The 25,173-nt window shown below is 40.4% G+C and overlaps 1 protein-coding gene across 3 annotated transcripts in view; it reads right to left on the bottom strand.

Annotated features, from left to right (window-relative positions):
• cadpsa (Ca2+-dependent activator protein for secretion a) overlaps positions 1–25,173 on the bottom strand; it is a 205,561-nt gene that overhangs the window by 60,071 nt on the left and 120,317 nt on the right. For 2 of the 3 annotated variants that reach the window (XM_056394806.1, XM_056394789.1), the window contains exons 14-18: positions 19,584–19,685; positions 19,436–19,499; positions 19,092–19,215; positions 8,703–8,771; positions 3,825–3,931 (exon numbers count right to left, since the gene is read on the bottom strand). In XM_056394806.1, the coding sequence (XP_056250781.1) occupies positions 3,825–3,931; positions 8,703–8,771; positions 19,092–19,215; positions 19,436–19,499; positions 19,584–19,685 (466 nt within the window). The remainder of the gene's footprint in view (positions 1–3,824; positions 3,932–8,702; positions 8,772–19,091; positions 19,216–19,435; positions 19,500–19,583; positions 19,686–25,173) is intronic. The other variant, XM_056394798.1, reaches the window with a different exon arrangement.

Raw genomic sequence — 25,173 nt, 5'->3', positions numbered from 1 at the left:
TTTCTCAGAGTGTAAGTTAATGAGTTCAACAAATAAAACACGTTACCTAAGTGCTTGTCTCTATTCCTCATCACCAAAGGAAAACTGTTGCTAGCTTACGAGCTAACAAGCACCGCCACAAGCACTTAATTAGCAGTGATCACAAGCTAAAAAGGGGGTTTGGGTCATTGTTGAGAAGGGAAACATTAATGATCCTCTACAACAATAGTTGTGTGGTTAAGTGCATGCACAGGACTTACAGTGAGGATAGGGGAGGAGATGGGGCATATGGCACTAAGACAATCACATACCTCTTTTCCCTGTTCAAACATTTCCCCGCAAACCAAATAAATCAGTGAATAAAAAGCAGAGATGAAATCAGTCAATTTGGTTTTGGTGAAATAAGGAAGTGACAGAATAATGTGATTTACAGTAATGTATAACTGCACAGCATTCACAGTAAAAGGGCTGAAAGCCTGAACAGATGATGGAAAGAGGAAGAAAAAGTTAGACTCAAAATGTTTTCTTTTTTCTTTGCCTTCATGATCTTTGTTCTTATCCTTCAATATTTTTTGTGGTTATCAAATAAACAAAGATGCTGCTCTGCTCTGATATGAGGACAGAACTAACTTCAGAGTGTGTGCTTGTGTCAGATATGGCCAACTGTGCAGGTAAGATGCAGTATTGTGTTTCAAAGTAGCAGGTGGTCACTGGTGGAGACTTTGTTTTTACCATTTCAAATCTGAATGTACATGAAACTTTGAGACCCCTCCCCCCCTGAAGAGGAAGATTAAACAGCTGAAACCCAAATCCTGAGATCCCCTGTAGATATTTTAATGACTTTAAAAACTGCACTGGAGACAAAGGTAAACAGATCATAGGAGTGTCATGAGAAAGAAAACATCTGTAAAAGAATGAATAAGTAAATAAAAAATGTGGAAATATAAAGAGAAATAAATAAAGGAATTTAAAAAAATTATTTTACCCATTGCTTATGCTTATGAACTTGTCTGTGTCTACTTCCTGTTGTCTGCACTAAAAACTGCTGCCACAACTGGATTCATGTGTGCAGGAACTGAATGCTCAGCTCGCCCAGAGTCAGTTGATTGACAGCTTGGCCCTTGGCCCAAAGCAAAAACAACTTGGGAAATTGCTATTATTATAAATTATTATGTTATATATTTCTCTTTGTATTTCCACATTTTTAATTTACTTTTTTTTTTTAATTCCTGTTTATACATTTATTTTATTCTTTTTATGGCACTCCTATGACTCCACAAAAGTATGCAATGGGAATAAGTGCAAATGTGAATGTAAATCTGATGAAGCAGATTGTGAAACAACACCTGCAAACACTCCCTGTTGCCAACAGTATACTCCACACGAAATGTAATGGTATCACTTTACAATAACCCTCACCCCTATAAAGCATTAATAAATGGTTTATAACTAGTTTATTAATTAGCTTGTTAACACTTTATACATCATTTATATGTGTTATAACACATTATATAAAAAGAACAACAGTGACCTACTGCTTGCCAAAGTTTTGGTCAATTTCTCTGTACTGTTCAGCCTCATATCTCATTAGTTACTGAGCTTTCTTTGTTTTCTCCATCATCAGCATTTGTAGCTGCAGCTTCATCACGTTTGTTCAGTTACTATCAATGAACCAGCGTCGGCATCTTAATGCTCAGAAAGGAAGTGTTGTTTACCTTGACATGCTCTCAGTAGCCGTACTCATTCTAATCACAGCTGTTGATCACATTGTTCTGCTCAGTGCACATTAACATGGAGATGCTTTCTGCTGGTTGCGCTCTTCTTTAGCACTTTAGCATTCCAGCTAGAACACAGGTGGTGACCTTCGTTTACCTGGTGAACTGTTCACCCATTCTTTCTCCCACTGTTCACATCTCTGTGATTCTCCCTCCATCATCTTCATGTTCATCTCATTTTAACAACCATTTATTTATCAGTTAAAAACATTTATAACTGGTAAAAGGATCCTCATTGTGAAGTGTAAAACACATGACCATTTACTAATGAGTTACGTTAAGGCTCCTTTTTGACCAGTGATATTATTCATAATAATAATATTATGATATTAGTAGTTGTAAAGTGGTACCACAACATTTTTGTAGGCTTTATTGTCCCCCCTATGTTGCCTGCAACTGATCACATGTCACACGGCTGGCTGTAGCCCACAGTTTTCAGTTTAATATCATAGAATTTAACTAGTTCTAGATTTAAATTCTAAATTTGGAGGCAACTAAAGAAACACACTTGGGTTTCATTTGGAGTACACTGTCAGCCAAGTCCTAAAAAGGGTTTACAGGTGACATAATGGACTCTGTAGCCACAGTGGAGGACACCAGCTCTTATACATGAATTAGTGTGATCATTTCAACACTTTGAAATTTACATGGCAGTAGTATGTTCCACTTGATGGCTCACATCTTGTCAGTGGAACAACATATCTTGTAGAGACCATTTAAGTCCAGAAAAGTTTAAAACTCTGCTTGGACTGAACAGTCTTTTAATGGGAATCTGCAGGATGTGGCCTGTAGTTTCAAAACCTATAACATTTTATTGATTTCATGTGAGAAAAATATGACAAACTCACTGTTGACCAACAAAATGTGTCACATTAGGATATTATGAATTAAAAATAGATATAATTTTAAATAGATAAAATCATGACATATAAATACAATATTTGAGTAATTATTATAGGAATTGATGTTCTAGATGGATGTGATGAATATGAATAGATATGTAAATGCAATATCGATATTGGAAGAATATTAAGACATGGCTTGAAATACTACAGTAAGTGAATTAGTGCAACAGTTAAATGAGTTAAGTGCCAGGGGCTGGTTTCACACAGATATCTCAGACTGCTCTGTAGTGTTGGTCCAGATCAGTCTAATGTTGCTCAGACCGTTTCACAAAAATAAAGACTCATTTGTAGTCAAAAACATTAGACACCTTAACCCCAGGCTAACTCAGGCCTAAGACCAATGTTACCATGGTAACATAGTAATCAGTAACACCTGTGCTGAGCAATAGCACCCAACAACAAAAATCAGGGAATTATATGGCTCATAATTTGAGGTTTGCTAACATTGTTATGGAGATAGCAAAGAGAAGGGAAAGAGTTTTTAGAAACTGCAGTAATTTTTTTTTCTAAATTTGATTTTTATTTTACTTCTTGTTGTTTCACTCTTCATTGAATTTCCCAAGAAAAACATCCTAGTAAGTATTCCTCCAAAAGACAAACAGGTTCTGCTGAGGGCAAATGGAGCTGATCGGTTGGATGTGGTTCCTCTGTCTGCATTTTTTTTCTTTTGAAAAAAGTCTTAATTTACCCAGAATTCATTTTACCACAGTCTGTCTTGGGAAAACTGGCCCCTGCTGACAGACTGTCCTACCTGCAGTCTTGTTCAGTGATGTAATGTACTACCTGCACATGGACATTACATTGCTTAATTAGGCTACAGAGAAAACTGAACAAATTTGATGCTGCAAGATTAATGATTGATTTTAAAATGATACAATGAGAGTTTTTTTTTTTAGATGACCTCAGATAAATATGACATGGCTGTGATGAGGCTGATGGATCTCAGTAGCTGACACAAGCTAGCAGAGGGACAAACCAAGCTGCTCATATGTTTTAATCAGCCCCACCTACTGCTGGCTTTCACACGCAGCCAGCCATGAAACTACACTTCTGTGTGTGTGTGTGTGTGTGTGTGTGTGTGTGTGTGTGTGTGTGTGTGTGTGTGTGTGTGTGAGAGAGAGAGAGAGAGAGAGAGAGAGAGAGAGAGAGAGATATGCACACTAACCTCAGCATGGTGCTCCTCATTCTGCTGAAGGACCTCAATCACCAGCTCGGCCAGGCGAATGGTGTCCTCCAGCTTTTTGGCAGGAGTGACTAATCGGCCTACATTCTCTGGAGCACAAAGGGAAAAGGTTAGTTTGGGCAGCCTCCAAGTCTGATCAGCACTATCTGTTCTTTCTTAAACTGATACTGTGTGCATGCAACCTAAAGTGTATAAGAACATACCTGGTCTGATATATAAAGCTGATGCAGTATTTAGATTGTAAACAACATGCATGTTATCCTGCCTTCATCCAAACACCGGAGCTAAAGGATTAGGTCACTCACAAAGTGTGGATATACTGTAGCTGTTGCCTCAAATGTCCAGTGTATAGCCTCAGCCTAAATCATTGGGACAATCTCATGGTCATATTAAAAACACAATTATATAAATATCAAGTTGTTATAATTAGGGCTGGGTACTTTCAATTGTAACACTGAGAAGTTTCAATTACTTCCAAAGTTTGACTAATTGGCATCATAATAACTGTCTGCTATATTTTCTCAAGGCGACATTCATGAGTAACGTTAAACCCACTGCAGGTTTCACCCAGCCCTAGTTATAGTGTAACCCCAGCTCTACCACATAGTGTTTGATATCAACACTATCATAAGTGCTGAGTTGGTGGCTGGAGGTAGTGATCGCCTGTGGTATGGAGAGAATGAGTCACATTTTCATCGCTGTGACACAACAGTGATGACGTCATCCAGAGGAAACATGGGCATGAGGAGGGATGTAAACAGCATATACACTGAACACTCATCATGCAGTAATGTGGTGGGTATGTTGTGCTGACATGGGCAATTTTCACTTAGTCTAGTTTTATCTTTGACCATGGAATAATCATGATAATGCACCCATAGAAACACCTCCACTTCCCCCTCCATTATTCTAATGCATCAGGACACCACAACCTGCTTTATCACCGACAATAGAGTAGCAGGGAAGTTAGCAGGGTTGAACTGGACAGCCAGGGTTCAAAGATTAAAACATTTCCTACATTTGGATGACCTTGAAACTAGTCCAATCAACGAGGTTCAAATTCTGCTGTAGTGTCACTAGTGGCAGGGTGAAGATAGAGGTTGGGGGTGGATGAATTCAGCACTCTGAATCAATTCACTTTGAGATTTTCCATCAGTTATAGATCAATTCTGTCTCTATGGTGTGGTTTTGTGTTTCTGTCTGCAGCAATGAAGTGATATGAATATTCTACAAGTCTCAGCTCAGTCTGAAATCTCAATAGCAGAGGCTAACTAGATTAAAGCCCATTATATAAAGCATTACCCACAAAGCAACAAACGAGGATTCAAGTATGGAGGACCATGGATGTAACAAGGTCTCTGATTGGTTGGAGAGCTAACCAGTGGGTTTCCCAAGCACTGAAGCCCAGACTTACACAGAGAAGCTGAAAGGAGAAGCTAAATGACTAAGCTAATAGATTAGCTAATAGCAAAAGGAAAAGCAGCTGGAAAAAGGAAATGGAAATTGAAGAGGGAATCCAGCAATTCCCATTTTTGTGCTACCTTTTTTTCAAATTCTATTACTTATTCATGAATTAATAAATGTTTTTATAAATGGTTTATTTAAGGAGAGTTTTATGCTGTTTTTGTAAATATATTTTTTAAAGCTGAAGTATTTGTGGGTTGGGTCAACAAAAAACACAAGACTTCGACACAGGAGACTGGTGTTCGTTTCCCATGTGAAACCAAAGGTCAACGTTGTTTCTTATATCCATGACCGCGCCTCAACATTTACCACGTTTTTATCATTGTAACCATGGGGACAAAGGTCCTCCAACCTTAAGGAAGCACTTTAGCATTTTAACCCTTATGATCTTTTCTAAACCTCAGTAAACCATTCCACAACCTTAACCATGTGTTTATTATTGTTACCATGACAACAAAGGTCTGGTACACCTGATGCTGGTAATCTTTTATGTGTCATATTAGAGACTGGGTATCATAGACTGTAAATAAAGATGGATGTATCCTCCATGAAGTCACCCACAGGCTTATTAAGAGCAGTTTTGAAGCTCAGAGTGAGCTGCTCCACCGTCACCATATTGGCAGTGTCTGACTCCGCCCCTAACTCCTTGCTAATCTAAAAATGGTCAAAGAGGAGGGACGTGTGGAGCCAAGACTCCGGGTCATACCGGTTTGTGACACCCACCTTTCACTCAAAGAGGCCACGCCCTCAATTATACATAACTTAAAGCCTTGATAAAAAGTAAACAGGTGAGTTGTATAAACAGTTGTCATGAAGGCAGAAATTAGCTCTAGAGATCAAAAAAGTTTTTGTACCAGACTGTAAACATGTTTATTTCTGTTGTACTACTATACTACTTGGACATTTTAACATGGGAGTCTTTGGGGATTGACTCACTGTTGGGGCCAGACTCTAGTGGTCATTAGAGGAACTGCCGCTTTTGGTACTTTATGTTTCAGCCTCAGAGGTACTAGGGAAATGCGACCAATACAGTTGTTTAGGATGGAGGAGTTGTTGAATTAGAGTTCTATAATTGTGGGAAATTAGATTAACAGAATTTACTGTTTCACTTCTATTGACCTTTGTTTGGAAACCTGAAAGTTTAGCAGTGACTTTTGCACAATGCCTCACTTGTGCATTTGGTATGAAAGCAGGGTTAGGTCCTGTTGTGCCATGACTTGCTTTTACAACATGAGACTGCCTGACCTTGAAGATCCTCTGAAACTAACTTGCCTGCTCTTCCAATGATCAAAACAAAGACTGGTGAGCCTTCATTTAGAGAATCTAATTTGTGTCCCAACTCATATAGTGTATGAATTACATTATATAAGTGAAGCACATAAATAGAAACATAGCTATCACATTTTTAGCCTCTCTTCACTAACCTTCTTTAGACTTTAGATATACTAAAAAAGGCATTCTTGATCAAAACTAAGAAGTGTAATTTTTTTTTTAAATAATTGTTTTTTATTATCATCAAATTTCTTGTTGTTTTCCATTTTTTACTCCTGATTTGAAAAGTATTATATGAATAATCTTACTTTAAAATGTTAGAGTCATGATTGTGTTCAGTCCACCTCCTGGCAGAGCTCTTGTGGCCCGACAGCCCAGCGGGATGATGGGAGATGCTAACACGGATGAAAGCCTCCACAGAATGGAACTTTGTACTGGTTCAAAAGGGGGATTGTTAGGATCTAGTAATGTATGTCAAGTCAGAGCTGTTGTGGTTGGAATAGTGGTTCTGGAAATGAAGGACAGATTGTTTCCTACAGTTATATGATATATAACCTCTTTTTTGGAGAATGGACTCATGGATTCAGTTTTGTGAAGGCAAATAGCCTCATTATGTTAAATGATAGGTTGACAAGTTCAAGTCTTTCTGAACATTCCCTATGCCAGCTTAGGTTTTGATGGTGATTATAAATCAACAATAAACTGGCATTTTATTGCATTTATAGCATTAAAGAACAAATAAATAGATGAATACATGAAAACACTGGCAGCCTTGGCACACTGAGATAATAGGGCACTGATTTTCACTATGATTATTTTGATTTTCACATTAAGGACCTTCTTTTAAAAAAAAAGTAATTTCTTAGATTGAAATGTTTTAAATGCCACCTGCATGCAAACAGTAGTTTCTTCCATGCTTAGATGCTCGCACTCTCTTTCTCATGTGTTAATTCTTGTTTACATCACACTTTACTGAATTTGTGTTAAGTCTTACTTATTTGTCCAATTCCAGCAGCTCAACAAAGGTTCCATCTTTATTCTTTGATTCAGAGTGATGAAATTCACCACATGGGGGGAAGACACTAATGCTGTCACAACGTTCCTGAAACATGTCCTGTAAAGTTTATGTTCTGATGCATCAGGGAGGTTGTGACAGGGTTTATGGCAGTATGGTTTAAGGTAGGCTGGGTACTTTCTGGTCAGGAACAGCAGAGGTTAGACATACAGTACAACGTCACCTGGATCCTTCAGTTTTTTCTGAGATTTCTCCACTGAGTGAGAGTTCAATTCAAAGAAAAAAAAAAAAAAAAAGAATGGGTTGCAAGGATGGACAGAAGGTAGAGAGAGGTGGGAAAGTTTCAGGTAGAGGGTGTGAGAGAAGAGATCATTCAGTACAGGTAGTATAAAGCAGAAGTAATGTAAAACAGAAGTCAGAAATAAAGGTAAACGTTAGAGTGACTCTTCAGTATCAACACATTTGGCATATGAGCAGCCTCTGAGTCAAAAAGAAACAAAACACAAAGCATCTTCACTTAGACCCAAAATCCAATACGGCAAAATCTGAAAAAGCATAAAAATGTGTAAAAAAAAATGTAATTGTAATATATCAATACAAGCATTTAATGGTAGTTTCATTCAAAGACAGAGGCATGTTCACAATGGGAGTGTGTGACCTTTGCTTTGGTCAGTTTCTCTAACCTGGATCCAAAGACGTTTCACTCAAGGACTGAGAAGTGAATAAAATACCCTTTAAACACCTGCAGGATATGGGTGCCCTGTTTGAATGTACCATGATCTTACACACGTAAGAGGATTTACACACAAGCAAAGTAAAAATGCATTCAAGTCACAGACAGACAAAGAACAGGTGGTGTTGGCATCACAGACAACAAGCTCACGGAGATATCAGAATGTGTCTTGAGTGGCTGAGAGGCGACCTGAGTTTGAAACATATCAAGAAACTATAGGTGGACTTTACAGACTGATACAAACAAACCAAAGGACGACAGAAATGTGAGGTCCCTTGTAGCGGCTGGATGTGCATACTGGTCATAACAGGAAAATAAAAGTGCAGAGGTGAGGGGGTCGGGTGGGGTGGGGTGGGGGGATGAAGAGGGTACTCACGAATGGTTAAATCCATCACTTGAGACGCCAAGCAGAAGACAGGATGCTCATACATCTCTCTCTTTTTCCCTATAGAGAAAGAGGGAGGATACCGAGGCATGCGAAAAGGCCAGGGTCAGAGTGGATGAGCACAGAAGTCACTAGGGTTTGACCAATATGAGGTTTTCAAGGCCCAGGCCTGCACCATTGTTTAATGTCTTACAGTTTAACTAATTTAAAAATGTATTGTATCAAATGTGCAATATGTATCATTTTTAAATCTTAATATAGTATTAGCAAATTAATAAGAATGCTTTGGTATTATGAAAGATTTTAAAAGTGTATATATACATATATAATTTCTATTTGCTTTTTCCATTTAGTGTGTCATAACTAAATCAAAAATGTATGTTTTTGTCCTTAATGCCTGAATATATTGCTTTTCACTGTGACATGAATTTCCCATGGCACATTTGAATCAACACTGAAAACAAAGAGATGTATTACGTTTCAGTGTTGTCCAGCAGAATGAAGCACAGACCTGCCAAAACTAAATTTAAATCGTTGTCAAGCTTGCATGTGGAGGGAAGAAAGAGATTTTTATTTTTAAGAGGAAAAACAGTCAACTGCCCACTCACAGCTTTGGGGGCGGGACCATGGACATAACACTGACATGCAAGTATATCCAGCCACAGTATCGTTTCTACATTTATAGATTAATAAAATGTGGGTTTAATAGCACAATACGCAAACATTCAGGGAATTGTGGGTGGTGCCAAGTAACCCATTTTTCTAGAAAAAAATATATCATTGTGACATGATTATTGTTCTCACACAAACAGTTGCTAGAATCTTCTAAAGCCCTTTTCTGTCTTCTTTTTTGGATGTAATGTCTATTAATGCCACAACTACATCTCTGACTGTTCAGGCAAGTACGGTGGCTCTGACGACACCTCCGGTGGCAGCTCTGGAAACTACAGTGATGGCGGCACCAGTGATTGCTCCAATGACTGTTCCAGCAACTGCTCTGACAATAGCTTAGCTCAAAAAAAATGCAAATGCAAAGGCACCACTCCTCAAAAACATCACATCTTGAAGCACCGTCAGTTTGTTCTGATAAAAAAGGGGGATTTTGCTGTACTTTTGTACATGTCCAAAAATGCACCTGGGGTATTAACCACCAAGTGTCTTGTCAGTTGGAAACATGCAATAGGGCATGTGACTATGCAGGAGAAGTGGGCTAGTGGGGTTTGACTGGGACTATGCTCAGTCCCTGTTGTACAGTCCTGTGGCGACCAATTCAGCTATTGTTCTCAATGAAAGGATCCTCACAGAGATGGTAGTGAACAAGTGGTTGAGCAAGGACACAGAGAGCGAGTATTTCAGTAGGAAGCTGGCTGCTGATACAGAAGGTGCACCACTGAGTGCTGAGGTGAACCTTGGCCAAGAACAGTGCCACATTTATTTTTCTGTGTTGAAACTACACATCCTCTCCTATTCCAAATTGGGGAGAGTCACAGTTTACTATGATGATACCAAAAACAAAGGGCACTTGAAAATCAAGCACCTTCATCAATCAAGGCCTGACTTTTTGTCATCAAGACTCTGCTGCCTCATTTTCAATTGAGGAAGCATCTGTGGTAGATGACACACAAGTTGAAAGTATTCATCTGTATCTCTCACATAAAGCCCTGCCAAAAAACCTTCCAAATCACTCAGTATCCTAACGTCATCAAAGGATATGCCAAGGCACTTGGTTCTGCAGCACAACTACTGCCAGAAGTGTCTTTCTGAACGAATTACCATATCCAAAAGCCAAGATTATCACAGTCACTGTGATTGTATTTGAATTGCATGGACCCTGCAGCTGTTCTATCATGGTTACTATTGACTGTGCATTCAGTTACATTTGTTGCTGACTGTCTGCAGTTAAAAATGATGGATTTGCTTCACAAAGACACTTCCAGAGATCTGCTTGGCTGAATTCTCTGCCAGTGTTGTCAACATGTTAGCAAGCTAGTGTGACCTTACAGTAAACAACTGGTTTAAGGAGGAGGGCAAGTTCATACCAAGAGATAGCTGCAAGGTAGATAACTACAACAGAGTGTCAGACTATAGGAAGTGACTGGTAATAAGAATGAAAAGAGAAGAACAAACTTATAACTGTTGATTTTTCTGTCAATGTTCAGACTTTTGTTTCTATGTGGCTGGTTCTTTCAAAGACTGACATAAGCTGTGTCCCAATTCAGGGGCCACATCCTGGAGAGGACGCCATACACGAAAGATGCAGCAGTTAGGAGAGACCCACTGTGACAAGTCCTTATAATGCTGTAAGATATTTATACAACTGGCTAAACGTTGGCCTTCTAGACTTTCTGCTTTCATCAAATGATGTTATGGACTGCAACATTCATCCATCATGTATTTGATCCAATGTGATGCATCCATCCATCACATTGTGTCTATGCTAGCTATTTATAGAGATCATTAGCTTATCCTCCATTAACCTAGCAATTTACTAAGGCTAGCTTGCTAACACTACTTAGCTTAGCTGTCAACATTTAGCGAGAAGAAGATCCCTGTGTGCCCCAAGTGTCTGTCTGTAAAGCCTCCTGCAGCACAATGTGGCTGGCCCACAGGAAAGAAGTTTAATGTGAAAGGCTGCGATTGGACAGTGTTGTTGTTTTTCATTTTGGAGTGAACTGTGCCTCTCCATCTAAACAAAGAAAGGCTCATGAATAAAACTAATGACAGTGGTTTGTATTTAGTTTTCCACTGGACAACACAAAAATGCAATATACCTGCTCACTTTGTTCACAGTATTGTGATTTGATTTTAATGTGGTATTGAATATTATCACTATGAAAAACAATTCAGCTATTAGACATAAGATTTTACATATAAATAGATAGTATTTGTTAAGCTTTACCAGGGAGGAAGTAATTTTTCTACAGACCTCTGTGATCTGAAAATACCAGAAACTTTAGCTGTGTTTGCAGAGAACAGCATAATGACATGAACAAATCTAAAAGCTATGTGAAATAAATATAATACAGCAAAATTTTCAAAAATCGAATTTGCATTTTAATAAGAAAATTGTTATGTTGTTGGTTTATGGGGCACTAAGTTTCTAGATATTACATGGTTTTGTTAGTTAACCATAATAATACTCATGTATCAAAATGAATTGAGTAATGTCATAGCAAGTAATTAATCAATTAGAATGCTACATGAAGCACATTTTACAGTTTTAAAATATGTCATCAAACTGCATCAAATCTGAATTGGATGATGGTGATTGTCCACATTGTCCATGATTGTCACTGAGAGGCCAAAGTCAGAAAAACAACACATCAATCTAACCTTGGAGTTTACAGTTTCCAGGCTCTGTTTTTAGCCAGTTAGGGTTAGGTATCTGAGACTTTGCAAGTCAACAGCGTGAGCAAGACAGCATTGCCCAAAATTATGGGCTGTCTATACAGGATCAACCATTCGTTCTGCAAAGCAGAGGTAAAATCTGAAATATCAGTTTTTCCCATAGGTTAAGAAGCCCACCAGTATGAAGGGAAGGGATTTTGGGGATAATCAACAATCACAACTGAGATACTAAGGTTCAGTGTTTCCCATATATTGATTAATGTGTGGTGGCCCACCACAATATCAACCGCCAAATATTGATTTTCTATTGTTTTTTATCTATTGCAAATGGGTAAAATCTTATTTCAATGTAGAGCTGTGCACAGCGCATAGTTTCGCTCTGCCCTCCTTTCCCCGCTCCTCCTCTCTTTCATTAGATGTGTCCCAACTGTAGATTGTAAATACTGACTCTGCCCCTAACTCCCAGCTAATACAAAAGTGAGCCAAGTGGTGGGGCGTGTGTGGAGCCAAGACTTCGGTGCATGATGGTTTAGATAGATAGATAGATAGATAGATAGATAGATAGATAGATAGATAGATAGATAGATAGATAGATAGATAGATAGATAGATAGATAGATAGATAGATAGATAGATACTTTATTTATCCTAATAACAGTGGCAAGCGTATGCCCCGGTTAGTATCATGAGCACAGTAGGGAGTCTTGCTCAAAGGCTAAACCAAGGCTAATTCATTTGCTGGCTAATTAGCTGTTAATGAGCTACATCCTAATTAGTGCTAAATTATAAATACAATGATACTAGAATTTCACTCACCTCAAAAATCATGAGCACAGACTTCCTCATGTCCTCTTAGTCAGTTAACTGACAAGTGAAATTATCCAAAAGGCACCAACACCACAAACATGGCACAATGAGAGACAGAGATCACAATGATGCCAAAGTGAGGTAATGCCTAGTAGGCAGCTAGCGGAAAGACACAGAGCAGCTAATCAAATGTAACGACACCCACCTGTCACTCAAAGAGGCCACGCCCTCAATTATGCATTTCTTTAAGCCTGTCACAGTTCTGCATCTCAGGTCACCTGCCTCACTTCAGCATTCCTTGTCATCCAGAACCCAGTCAGTAATTTTCCATTCACCCTGTTGTCCTGCACCTCCCTGTATTAGCTACTCCCACCACATCAAGCCAACTCTATTCACCTGGTCACACAGCTGTTCCTGATTACCCTCAGCCAGTATACAAACCCCAGCCTTCCAGCCGTTCTTTGGCAGATCGTTCTTCTCTGTCACCTATGCAAGACTTTCCCACATTTGCCGTTTGGATCACCTGTTCCCGACTCAGCCTGTTTTTCGATTTCCCCTCATCGCCTGTTTTCCAGTACGCGACTAGCCTTTTGAACATGACCTTGAGACTCCTGAGAGTTGTATGCTGCATCTGGGTCTACCTCCGGCCCACTATAAAGCCTTAATAAAATGTAAACAGGTGAGTTATTTAAAAAATCACCCCTCATACAGTTGTCATGAAGGAGGAAAGGGTTTTTAATGTTTTTTAAAATCTGTTGGACCACAAAGCCCCTCCTCTGTGCACATTCTGAATCAAAACATGATCATGCATGGGAGAAAGGACTGTTTTTGGCTTATCCTCGCAGAGGAGACAGCTCGTCCATCCATCCATCCATTTTCTTTCACTTATCTGGGGTCAGGTCGCTGGGGGCAGTAGGCCTAGCAGGAGGTTCCAGGCATCCCTCTCTCCACCAATGTTTTCCAGCTCCTCCTGGTGGATCTCAAGGCATCCCCAGGCCAGATGGGATATGTAATCCCTCCAGCGAGTTCAGGGTCTACCCCGGGGTCTCCTCCCAGTTGGAAATGTCCGGAAAACTTCCAAAGGAAGGCGCCCGGGAGGCATCCTTATCAGATGCCCAAACCACCTCAACTGGCTCCTTTTGACGTGAAGGCGCACCGACTGTACTCCAAGCTCCCTCCAGATGTCAGAGCTCCTCACCCTGTCTCTAAGGCTGAGCCCAGACGCCCTGAGGAGGAAACCTGTTTCAGCCACTTGCATCCGCAATTCATTCTTCGGTCACTACCCACATGACCATAGGTGAGGGTTCAAACAAAGATCAACTGGAACGTAAATGGAGAGCCTTGCTTTTACTTGAACTCCTTCACTTGGGGTAGTAACTCAACCTCAACCCAAAGGGAGCAGTCAAATGATTTCCGGCTTAGAACCATGGCCTCAGTCCGAGACTGCTTGTGCAAGTGGATAAACATTAATGTTGATTATTAAACGCTGATGCTGAATTTAAAATATTCAATAGGGTTTGTCCTGAGGAGGTGCAAAGACAGTGTAGACCAGAGGCATTAGCCAAACAGAGTAGCAAGACACTTAATGGGACACACATGGAAAGCACCTGTGTTTAACTAAAATGTGGGAAATTTGTGTCTAATATTTTGAGGCTTCAACCAGTGCTGCTGAGACAGAGGGACGTAGGAGAGGAGGAGAACAACAGCAGCCAACATGCTGCTGTGGGAGAGCCAGCTAGGGCAGAAGCAGTTGGGAATGACAGGAAACACATAGATATTGTTTAGTTAAGTATTTTTCACAAAGTGATAAGCATCTAAAATATTTGCAGTGGAGCACTTTGTATACTGTTTTATTTACCATATATAAAGCTCCTCCGCCCCCGTCAGCTACCACCACACATAGAATCTAATTCTGTGGGAAACACTGAGGCTCATCATCCTTGGTATCTTCAGAGAGGTGATGGTTTCTTTATAGACATCGTCTTAAATTATCCATTGGAAGTACTTTAGTGTTAATTGAACAACATTTTGGGAAATGTGCTTGTTTGCTGTTTTGTTTTCAGTGTGTATTATCTGACGTAGCTGAGTAACTCTTGACATGATCTGGCTTCATGTAGGTGAAACACTAGTTGGCTTTGATCAACAAGAGTTTCTATAAGGGAAATTTTAAGACAGTTAAGAAAAAGAATGACAGAGAGTGTCTAGGTGGACAAGATAGTCTTTGTATTTCTGTTATCTCTCATTTCTCATATGAATGCAATCAAACACAGGTTCGCTAGAGTGTGTCTGATGAGAATAGCGATATCAGACAGAGATTGGTCCTGTATGTTTAGCCTAGCTTAGCAATGGGGAAACAGTTAGCCTGGCTCCATAACAGTTAGCCACAATCTAACTATGGACAGGACTGGATCAGGGGTCGCTTTAATCCAATATTTTCCATCATTGACTGATTTTTTTTTAACATGGACAGAAAATCTGAAGGCCATCAGAACACTGAGGCCAATGTACTGTAACATTAGGTGGATCTCCTCTGAGCACCTGCAGCGTTTTGGCTGCTATGGTGGATGATGCCCACTATGGCCTAGACCAAATGCTGGCCATTGACCCCTCTATTGCATCTCTGATAGTATTTCCAAATGAGGCCCTTATACCAAATATCTGCTGTCCGCATCCTCAGTGCAGAATAGTTGATGACTTACATACCAACAGATATTGTATAGCAGCTCAGATGGGACATATTGGGAAATCCCTTTCCCGCCTTGTATTAGCTTTATCAAAGACACTTGAAACTGCTGGACTTGATATCTCAGCCCAGACCCTGAGTGATGTTTCATTCCAATCCTTTGCCTTCATGACCAGAGAGCTTGGCAGACCGATGTCTACAGCCAAACGTGGCTTGCTTAGTCACAGGCTTCATATGCCGCCTGTCATACCAGGTGGCAGCCTAACAACCACTTGAATGCAGTGTACAAGCGAACAAAGTCAGGCAACAGTTTGCTGATTCGTGGCAACCAACTCTGATCAAGCCAAGTCATACTTAGCCTGCGCTCAGAGTCCCTCAAAAACTTGATGCAAACCTGTGCAACATGGCCTCCCCCTGTTGGCTCCCTGCTCAGCCTGCTTATTGGGCACCAGGGGATAGAACATGAGGAATCCCCCCCCCCCCCCGGCACCAGCCCCCAAGGTTCAGTGGGGTCAGAATGACTGTTGTGAAGGACCTCCTGAGGCCTTTGGCCACTCAGGCAGAGGGCCCCACTTCTGAAGAGGGGCGCCATGAACTGGAGACAGTTCCATGCAGTTCAGCAGGTTCTACTCAACTTAAATGCTAGTTCTGAAGAAGGGTGGTAGTTTTTGCCAAATCTTAAATCTCAGACAGCTGAACCAGTTTTAAAAGTTATTCATTTTTACATGCTTTGCATTCAGGCACTCTCTAGCTCCTTTGATCTTAACCAGGTTCATTGTGGCAGTACTCTCTGATAGGCCAAGAGCGAACAGAGTTTTCCATATTTGAATGATTGCCTAATAAGTGTTCAAACCAAGGAGCATGCAGTTCAGGAAACAACAGCTCTTGTGCCCAGCATGACCCATCTGAGGCTCACCATCAACTTCAGTGTGAAGGCCTTCTCTTTCCACGGGGGGTAGAGGACATTTTCAACCTCTTTTCTAAAGAGGCTAAACAGACTAGGTCTTGAGCCAAGGTGGAATGAAAGCAGGATGGTAACTGTCAGTGTAACAGTGTGTTCGTAGTAAACAAGGATTACTTGTGCAGCGGCAGTCCCTTGAATTCAATTTTTTTTCTGCTGGGAGAGGGAGGCATCTGATCTCAGATGTCTCCAGATTGCTTTTTATTTCTGCTACTATGATATGACATACTATTTGGTAGAGTTTTGTTAATGTATTGTACACACATAGCATCAAAACAGTTATCACAGTAAGCAAAGTAAAAGCCATTTGTGATTTAACTTTTTATCAGTTTTATTCAGCCTGCTTAATATGAGTGACACTAACAGATCATGTTAGTGTCACTACACTCCTGCAGCCTGAAAGGCGTGCAACATGCAATACTCAAAAATACTCAATAAATTTGGAGAGCTGCAATATTAAAGTAAAGTAACACTTGCCCATTCGGCCATTATTTGGGACATGATGAACTAGACAAATTAAACAAATAACCAACGGGTACAGTGAGGATTTGCAGAATAACAAAAGTCCAGCCCTCATTATGAGGTTGCCAGGTGTGAGCTCTGTCTTGAATGGATTGGCGACCAGCTTGCAAATTAACAAGATACAACATCCAAGACATCTTTGGAGGTTGGAGGTGTTGATGGGTGTATTTTCCACTTTCTACTCAACTTTATTTCTAAAATAGGCTATACACAAGAGGACCTCTCTCTGTACTGGACACACAGGGAAACTGACGTCAACCTTTTTAATTCCCTCTGGCTAAAACAGCAAATTTCCCAAATGTTCCTGTAGAAGTTTAGAGTTACATATACAGCAGCATAAGTGAAAATTAAACTTAAAGACCTCAAAATAAATAAATAAATAAAAATTCTGCCCTAAAGTAGGTACCAAATCAGTGTACTGACTCAGTTTGGGATATGTTTCAGAGGTCTGAAAAAATGTTTATGATGCCTACTAAAGAAAACTTGGACCATGCAACAGAAAAAATAAAACACTGAATTTCCACAAGGGGCAGTCCCATCATGTCTTGTTTATTGGCCTTCCTGTTTTCAAAGAGCAGCTAATGAGAAGCAGCAAAAGCCAATAGACAGTGAAAAGAGAGGAGTGAGTAGGGAAGTCATCAGATAGCGAGGAAAAGGAAAGCAGAGAAAAGAGAAAAAGAAGGAGCAACACTTCAGCTACTAGGAAGACCAAAGTGGGAGACAGAGGCAGTGTAGGACTCGGCTGAAAGAGAAGCTTAGGCATGGTGGACGAAGTCAGCATAAAGATTGAATTGAATGCATTTTTACTTACTGTACTTTTTCTACTAACATAGGCTGAAGATAAAGCAAAATAAACATAGCATTTGTCACTTAAAACAACCTTCGTGCCATTAAAGGAGCTATGTGTAAGTTTTGCTTTTGCTCCAAAGCCAATGTTAACTTCAGCAGAAGATAAGAATCCATCGATAGCAAAACAAGATGAATGTTTTCCACCTCTGGAGGCAGCTCTTAGTGAGTAAGGGAATTAAGTTTGATGCTGAACTTACGTTTCTTAACGTTTCTTCGAGATTGGTAAGTAAACAGCTGTTAATGCAACAGTGGCTAGGTAGCAACAACAAAATGTACAAACAGCTACTTTAATTACACTAAAAAAGACAATAAGAGGTTCTGTCTGCAGCTGTGAAGAAAAACTTTGATGTTAGACTTTTTTTTCAAATTCATAATTGCATTGCAATAAGATAAACTATATTATTATTATTATGTATTATTATGTATAGCTGCCTCATTCTAAGGATTCTTATTAAAAGGAAACCTCTGTTGCAACTAGTGTTATGTTTTAACTTCCCAAAGTCAATCCCAAAGCAGGAAACCAGAATCTGAATATCCTATGTTCTAATGTCAACAGTTATATGAAAATGTTGCATTTTTCTAAAATGTTGTGTAATGTCTGAAATCATAATTTGACATTTGACAAATCCCACCTGAGCCTGGCAAAGGTAACATGACAGCTTAATTCCAAATATTCATTCCAACAGTTGGAAGCGGTGTTGTAGTTGAGTCATTAAACCTCAAGCCCGAGTCTCGTGTCCCGCATGTTCCAATCCGACCCAAGACCAAGTCACCAAATAAGAGTCCCATTCGAGTCCCATTCAAGTCCCTATTACCTGAATTCCAGTCACCTAAGAAGAGTCTAAGTCATATTCCTATTACCTGACTCTGAGTCACCAAAGAAGAGTCTGTGTCACGTCCAAGTCAAGTCATGAGTCCTTGAAATAGGTATTCGTACTGGACTTGAGTACTACAACGCTGGTTGGAAGACTGTCAAGGTTTGAATGTCTACAAACCATGACTAAAAAACCCATACTGACCCATCAGTGTGACAATGTTATATAACAATATCCTTGCTTGGTCAAATTTGGTGAATATGTGTTCTAATCCCACAATCATCTCTAAACTTTCTAATAATAACTACATAATATCACCAAATTTTACAAGCTCTGCTAAACGAGCTTTTTACTACTGTGCTAATAGAAAGGAGCAGTGAGGGAGCAGTGATTTACCTTCCAGTTTGGCGTACTCTGACAGGCGTTGGTAGTTCACCAGAGCTGCCTGCTCCAGGCACTTGTGAATCACAGCTTTGACTTCTTCTTGCGGAACAGGAGTAACAATATCTTTCATCAGAACCTAAAAATGAAAGACGCATTGAGAATTTTTAATTTTCAGTGTAAAGAAAAACCGTACAATAACATGACATGATGAATGACGAGAAGTCTGGTCTGGAAAACTATTTTTGCATTAGAAGAAATTTGGAGACGTCATAAACAGAAAGTTGCCCTATTGCACACACATACTGCACACACAGAACCCAACTGATTCTGAACCAGTGTACTCTGTAAAGATTTACCCTTTCAAGCAAGGACAGAGTTGCTTTCAGTGCTCCCTCCGGTCGTCCAAATGGAAAGCAGTACCTGTGGAAGCAACACAGTGGATTTTCATTAGAACCGTAGGGCAGTCTGGTTTGGCACACGGTTCTTACTGTACATGGTTTCTACCTGAAGTGTGTAATCTGGTTTTCCAGAAGCACCCGTAGCCTCTCCTTTATCTCCTCGAAGCGCTCCTTCTCTTCCACAGTCACCGTGCCAATACCGTCTGGCCTGAAACACAGCAGCATGGACAACCATTGAAAGGTTCTGCAGTCTGTGTGTCAGCGCTGAGAAAAACCAAGTAAACCACCAACATACATAGCCATGATTTGTGTCGTTGAAATTGGTGAATATTGTTGGATATCAGTGTTTCATATTCATTTTCACAGAGAAAGTCATAGTGTCGGAATCAGATGAATGACACAGCCTCTCTGAATCTCCTCAGGTCCTGGGAAAACAACAGAGCATGAGTGTGAGTCAGAGCTCAACAGCCAGATGACAGCCCCATGGGATTAATGTTAGTTCAGGTCCTGCACCCGACTTTATCCTTGCAGAATGTGAGTCCTGCTGCTTTCACATGGGGCGGTGTAGTCCAAATCTGGGTGTGGTTCACATAAAAGAATTCAGTGATATGAACTCTTTTCCGAAACTCGGGTTTGGAACAAGACAATTGTCCTGTGTCCACCTGTATGAAACCTGTTCTACAGAACTCAGTCCATACCCCCACAGGATATAGAGACATATTCTAGCCTCATTACTAGCAACTATAAACTGCCTCACTGATGTTTCAATACAGAAGCATACTGCAGGTCAATTAATTACAAATTAAGAAAAATTGGTGGGTTTTCTCTGTGTGCACACACATATTCACACGCAGTTTATTCTCTGTATCATCAGGAAATTAAAACTACTTACATTAGCTATGCTCAATTACATTTTTTATTATTATTATTGCATGTAGTGAGGGCTTCCTCAACAGCAAGTCATGAGGTTCACCGCATCATTGCATCATATTCTTCTTATCATTTCAACACAGGGATAGCAGTTACAGCTTTACAAGCAGGTGTGTGTATTTGTATCAGATGTGTTTTTATTGTTTGTGACATGGTTGGGTCAGGGTGGAGTGTGAGCAGAGTGCATGTGACAGAAGAGGCGCTGGAGTGGTGGCTATGACAGCATGACGAGAAGCAGGAGACACGACACTCTCCATCTCTCTCTCAATCCCCCAACCCACCCCTCCACCCCCACCTGCCCCCAACTCCCCTCCCTTTGACATGTCATTTCAGCAGACAGTGAGACACTGCATGTGTGTGTGTGTGTGTGTGTGTGTGTGTTACACTTGCTGCACTCCATGAGCGCTGTGTTTGATTTCGAAGGGTACCAGTTTGCTCAACATCAGCAGCGATCAGCTCATCCAGACTCCCCTCAGTTTTCATGGACATTTGAACAGACACTGTCAGTGTGCCACTGCCACCTGTAGGCCTCTGCTGCTTCAAACCATGATGCTGAGGAAGAAACGATGCATGAAGCAGAGGCTGTAGATTGGTAGTTTTGACCTCATCAGCAGTTTAACCAGAAAGATTTATCCTTCGTCATATTTTTTTTTTTTGGTAAACACAGAACTAACAGGAGGGTACAGAGGTTACAGGAGGTGTGAAAACGGCAACAAGAGGTACCTGCTTTAAGTTTTGAAAGTTACAGCAGGCTGTTCTTTGTATTAGTCAAATGAAAATGAATTATTTTGGATGAGTTTTCGGTTCCAGTGGTGCTTATTTCTTGCAGTTTTGGTTGGGTTTGCCGGTCCCTTTGTTTAGTTGCTGATGGTCAGATTAGAATTTGCAAGCGAAACACAAAAACTGGAAAGGAACTGTCATTTTAAAAATTCACAATAAGCAGCCATCTCACCTTTCACATTGTGACAGAAAATGAAATAAGAAAATTTCACACTAATTAACTCCTGCAGGGCTCTTTGTGTGTGCGTGTGTTTTTTTTTCCTCCAGCTGCGTGTTGTTCCTTGGCAGCTTCCTCATGTTTGCTTGACCAGATGACCTCACAGCTCCAATGACGACAACAAGCAAATGAGCCATCAGTGACAGACAGACGGCAAAGCCAGCAACACTTTCACATCTCCCTCTCTGTGCACATCCACACACAAGGCCTTAAGGTAGAAAACTATATAACATGAAATCTCCTGCAGTTTCAATTTTTAAAATTCTATTTTTTTTTTAAAAATCAGCTTAAACTGGACATTATCCTCAGTCATGTGCAGAATACTGTTGTCCTTAGCTGGTTATTTACAGAATCCTTTCTTTCTTTCTACACTTTCATTTCAGGAGTTAATTATTCAAGAGTTTAATTAATTTGCTGATTAATCCATTTTTCCACTTATAGACTGGATTAACTCTTTTAATAACTGAATGATTATATAAGTCGCTTTCTAAGCAAAAATATTCATTGTAAAATATGTAGAATTCAAAAGTACAATAAGTAAAATAAGTTTGATTTTTCTGTGTATGGTGTGTAATGTGTGTACCATATACTATGTATGTAAGAAATTTAAATGTTGCATCCAGGAAAACATGAATCCATCTTTATACATTACCATTTGAATTGTATATCTAATATTTAATATTAAATAATTCCAATATTTTCAATTCACACAATCTGTTTGAAGAACACATCTTCACTGGTGGTGAAGATTTAATTAATTAAATTAATTATTTTTGTTTGTATTTCATTCAGCAAAGTTAAAAGTCAAACAACTGAGGGAATAAGAGCAGAATCAGAAGTGGAATTAAAAACATAAAATCACACCAGAGGCAATGTAAAACATAACAGTAGCTAAGAGTTCAAATGTATTTATGTATTTAAAGCCATTTCCTACACGTCAGTGTACATGGCGTCGACACTCAGCTGGACACAACTTAAATCCTGACACTTTAGCTGGCGACTGGGCAACCGAGTCCAACTTGGTGCACCTCCAGGCCAGCAGGGCATTAGGAGGGGGTTTGGGCGGAGGGGAGGGGAGGGGGGTGAGGTGTGTACACAGGGGCAACCACACCAGTGTCAGCAGTGGATACATTCGGCCCGTCACACATGACAACCTGTCAACCTGTCATGCCTCCACCTCCAGGCACAATGGCTGGACTGACAGAGCAGGTCTCTGTTTGATGTGTGTGAATGTGGATGTGCAGATATGTAGGGCTCATTATTTTTGGATTTTAAGAAAAAAAAAATTCAAGATATGAATTTACATGCTGATGTATTTATTTCAAATACAAATAATAAACTTTTAAACAACTTTCTGATGCCTGAGTGTAAATTACTCACCTGTCCTGGCATACAGACTTTTCTAGGAAAAAAAGAATATGATAAACCTCCACATTTCTCTCTCTACAGATTTCAATCAAATTCCCTTTTTCATCATATTTGTCTTAAATTTGTCCCTCTCTCTATTTTTTCTTTCTCTTGAAGCGACTGTTGTCCATCTGTCCATGCTGATCAGAAAAGGCCTCTGTCCTCAGTCACTGTTTGTCAGAAGGACAGAGGGAGGGAGGGCTGGATGGATGGATGGATGGATGGATGGATGGAGGATGGAGGGGAGCTGGAGGGTTGGGGGGAGGTGGAGGGGAGGTGGAGGGGAGGCACTGACAGACAACCCTCTCTGACCTTTGCCCTCAGCGCTGGAGTGGCCCTCGTCTATCTTTGTTACACTTCATCTGCAGACGGCCAACTGTTATGCTGACAGATTTGATGTCCGAACACATCACAGCAGATTAGACAGGAGGTAAATACTGCAACTTAGATAACAGGGTACATACTGGAGTACAGGCCAGATGACTCCTGTGTCACAATCCACCGAACCTTCAGGACATGACACCATTTGATCTCTGACTGAAAACTGCATCTCTAAAACCAAGTTTAAGAAAATGCTACTGTGCCTAATTTATTTTTATAATTTTTTCAGCTATTCAGCTTAGTCTTAGTTTTCAGATCAAAAGTCCATGTAGTTTCCATCATATCTAATCCTTTATTTAGTCATCAGAATTTTAGTTTATGGACTTGGAAAAGGCCTACGACCAGGATCTTGTCAGGGGGAGACTGTGGCAATATGAAGTTCCTGTGCCCATCGCTACGAGTCAAATACGTTCTCTGCTATTTGCAGATGATGTGGTTCTGTTGGCTTCATCAGACCATGACCTTCAGCATGGTGGTTTGCAGCCGAGTGTGAAGCAGCTGGGATGAAAGTCAGCACCCCTCGCATTTGAGGCCATTGTTCTCTGATGGAAAATGGTGGTCTGTTCAGGTTGGGACTGAGTTTCTGCCCCAAGTGAAAGAGTTTAAGTATCTCTGGGTGTTTTTCATGAGTGAGGGTAGGATGGAGATTGACAGGCTGTTCGACAGTAAAGCAGACGATGTACAAAACTGTGGTGAAGAGTGAGTTAAATGGAAAACATTTGTGGCAAAACTTTAGTTTAACCAGTCGATCTATGTTCCAACCCTCATCTGTGGTCATGAGCTCTGGGTAGTGAATGAAAGACTGAGATCACAGATACAAGCAGCTGAAATGAAGCTTAGTGAAAGTTCCTTGTGCATGCAAGTCACGCACACATCTATAAGCTCCATCTGCTCATTCATGTCTTCATCCAATCATAACTTTATACAGTGGCCTTCAGCCAATCACCTGTAAGCTGTCAAACTTTCAAACTGTGTTCTCTCGCTCTGCTGTTCATTCATTTCAGCACCGTGAAAAATCTGCAACCCACCTCCACCCCTTCACCACCTTCACCATGGATGCAAGACCATCTCCAATCAAACTTTCCGATCAGAAGTTTCCCTCATGAAGATATCCCCGTCCTCAAGGTCCATTCCTCATCACTACCACCAGTGTCTAGGAGCCAGTGCCAGATTTCTCTAATTGGAAGGAACTTAAACCTATTGTTTAAGGTCAGATAATTGGAGGGAGATTGGAGTAGAGCTGCTGATCCTTCATGTCGAAAGGAGCCAGCTGAGGTGGTTTGGAAATCTGGTTGGGAAACCTTCTGGACGGTCCACTGGAGGTCTTGCGGGCACGTCCAGGTGAGGAGATCCGGGGCAGACCCAGGACATGCTGGACAGATTATACATCTCATCGCGCCTGCTGTGTGATGTGTTGTGGGTAAGGCTTGAAAAATCAACAAGAATTGACTATCAAATCGTTTTGCCAGATAAGTTGCATGTGCTGTAGCCACTCCACTCCAAAATACATAGACTTTTCTTAAAAGGTTAGCTTAGCCTAGTTAGCCTTTCAGTGGGGACCATTTGCAGGCAATGTCCCGTTATTGTGAGATGCTAATACATAACACCACTGCCTTTAGTATTAGGCTTTAACATCTCAGCGTTACCTCACCTACCTGTGTGATGCACCTTGAGGTGTTGTGGTATTCTACCAAGCGCAGGGCTTCTCACCCGACAGCACTCACCTTTTCTCTCTTCAGCGTTATGTTTGAAATGGGTCAAAATGTCAACCCATTTTTTTCGACCCAGCTCCACTGATGGAGCCTTATTCTTTTCCTTTGACCGTGTGTTGTCAGCGAAGACGATTCCAGTGTGTAGGAAGAGAAATGTGTAGTCCAGCCATTCGAAGGAGGATATTTGGATTTTGTAATTATTTAAAATTCTAATAATTTTAGTCACCACTTCAGACACTGTATTGTTTTGATAACCAGGTCTAACCTAA

Source organism: Seriola aureovittata, chromosome 2, assembly GCF_021018895.1.
Source record: "Seriola aureovittata isolate HTS-2021-v1 ecotype China chromosome 2, ASM2101889v1, whole genome shotgun sequence".
In the NCBI taxonomy this organism is placed as follows: domain Eukaryota; kingdom Metazoa; phylum Chordata; class Actinopteri; order Carangiformes; family Carangidae; genus Seriola; species Seriola aureovittata.
This window is presented reverse-complemented; position numbering and strand designations above follow the sequence as displayed.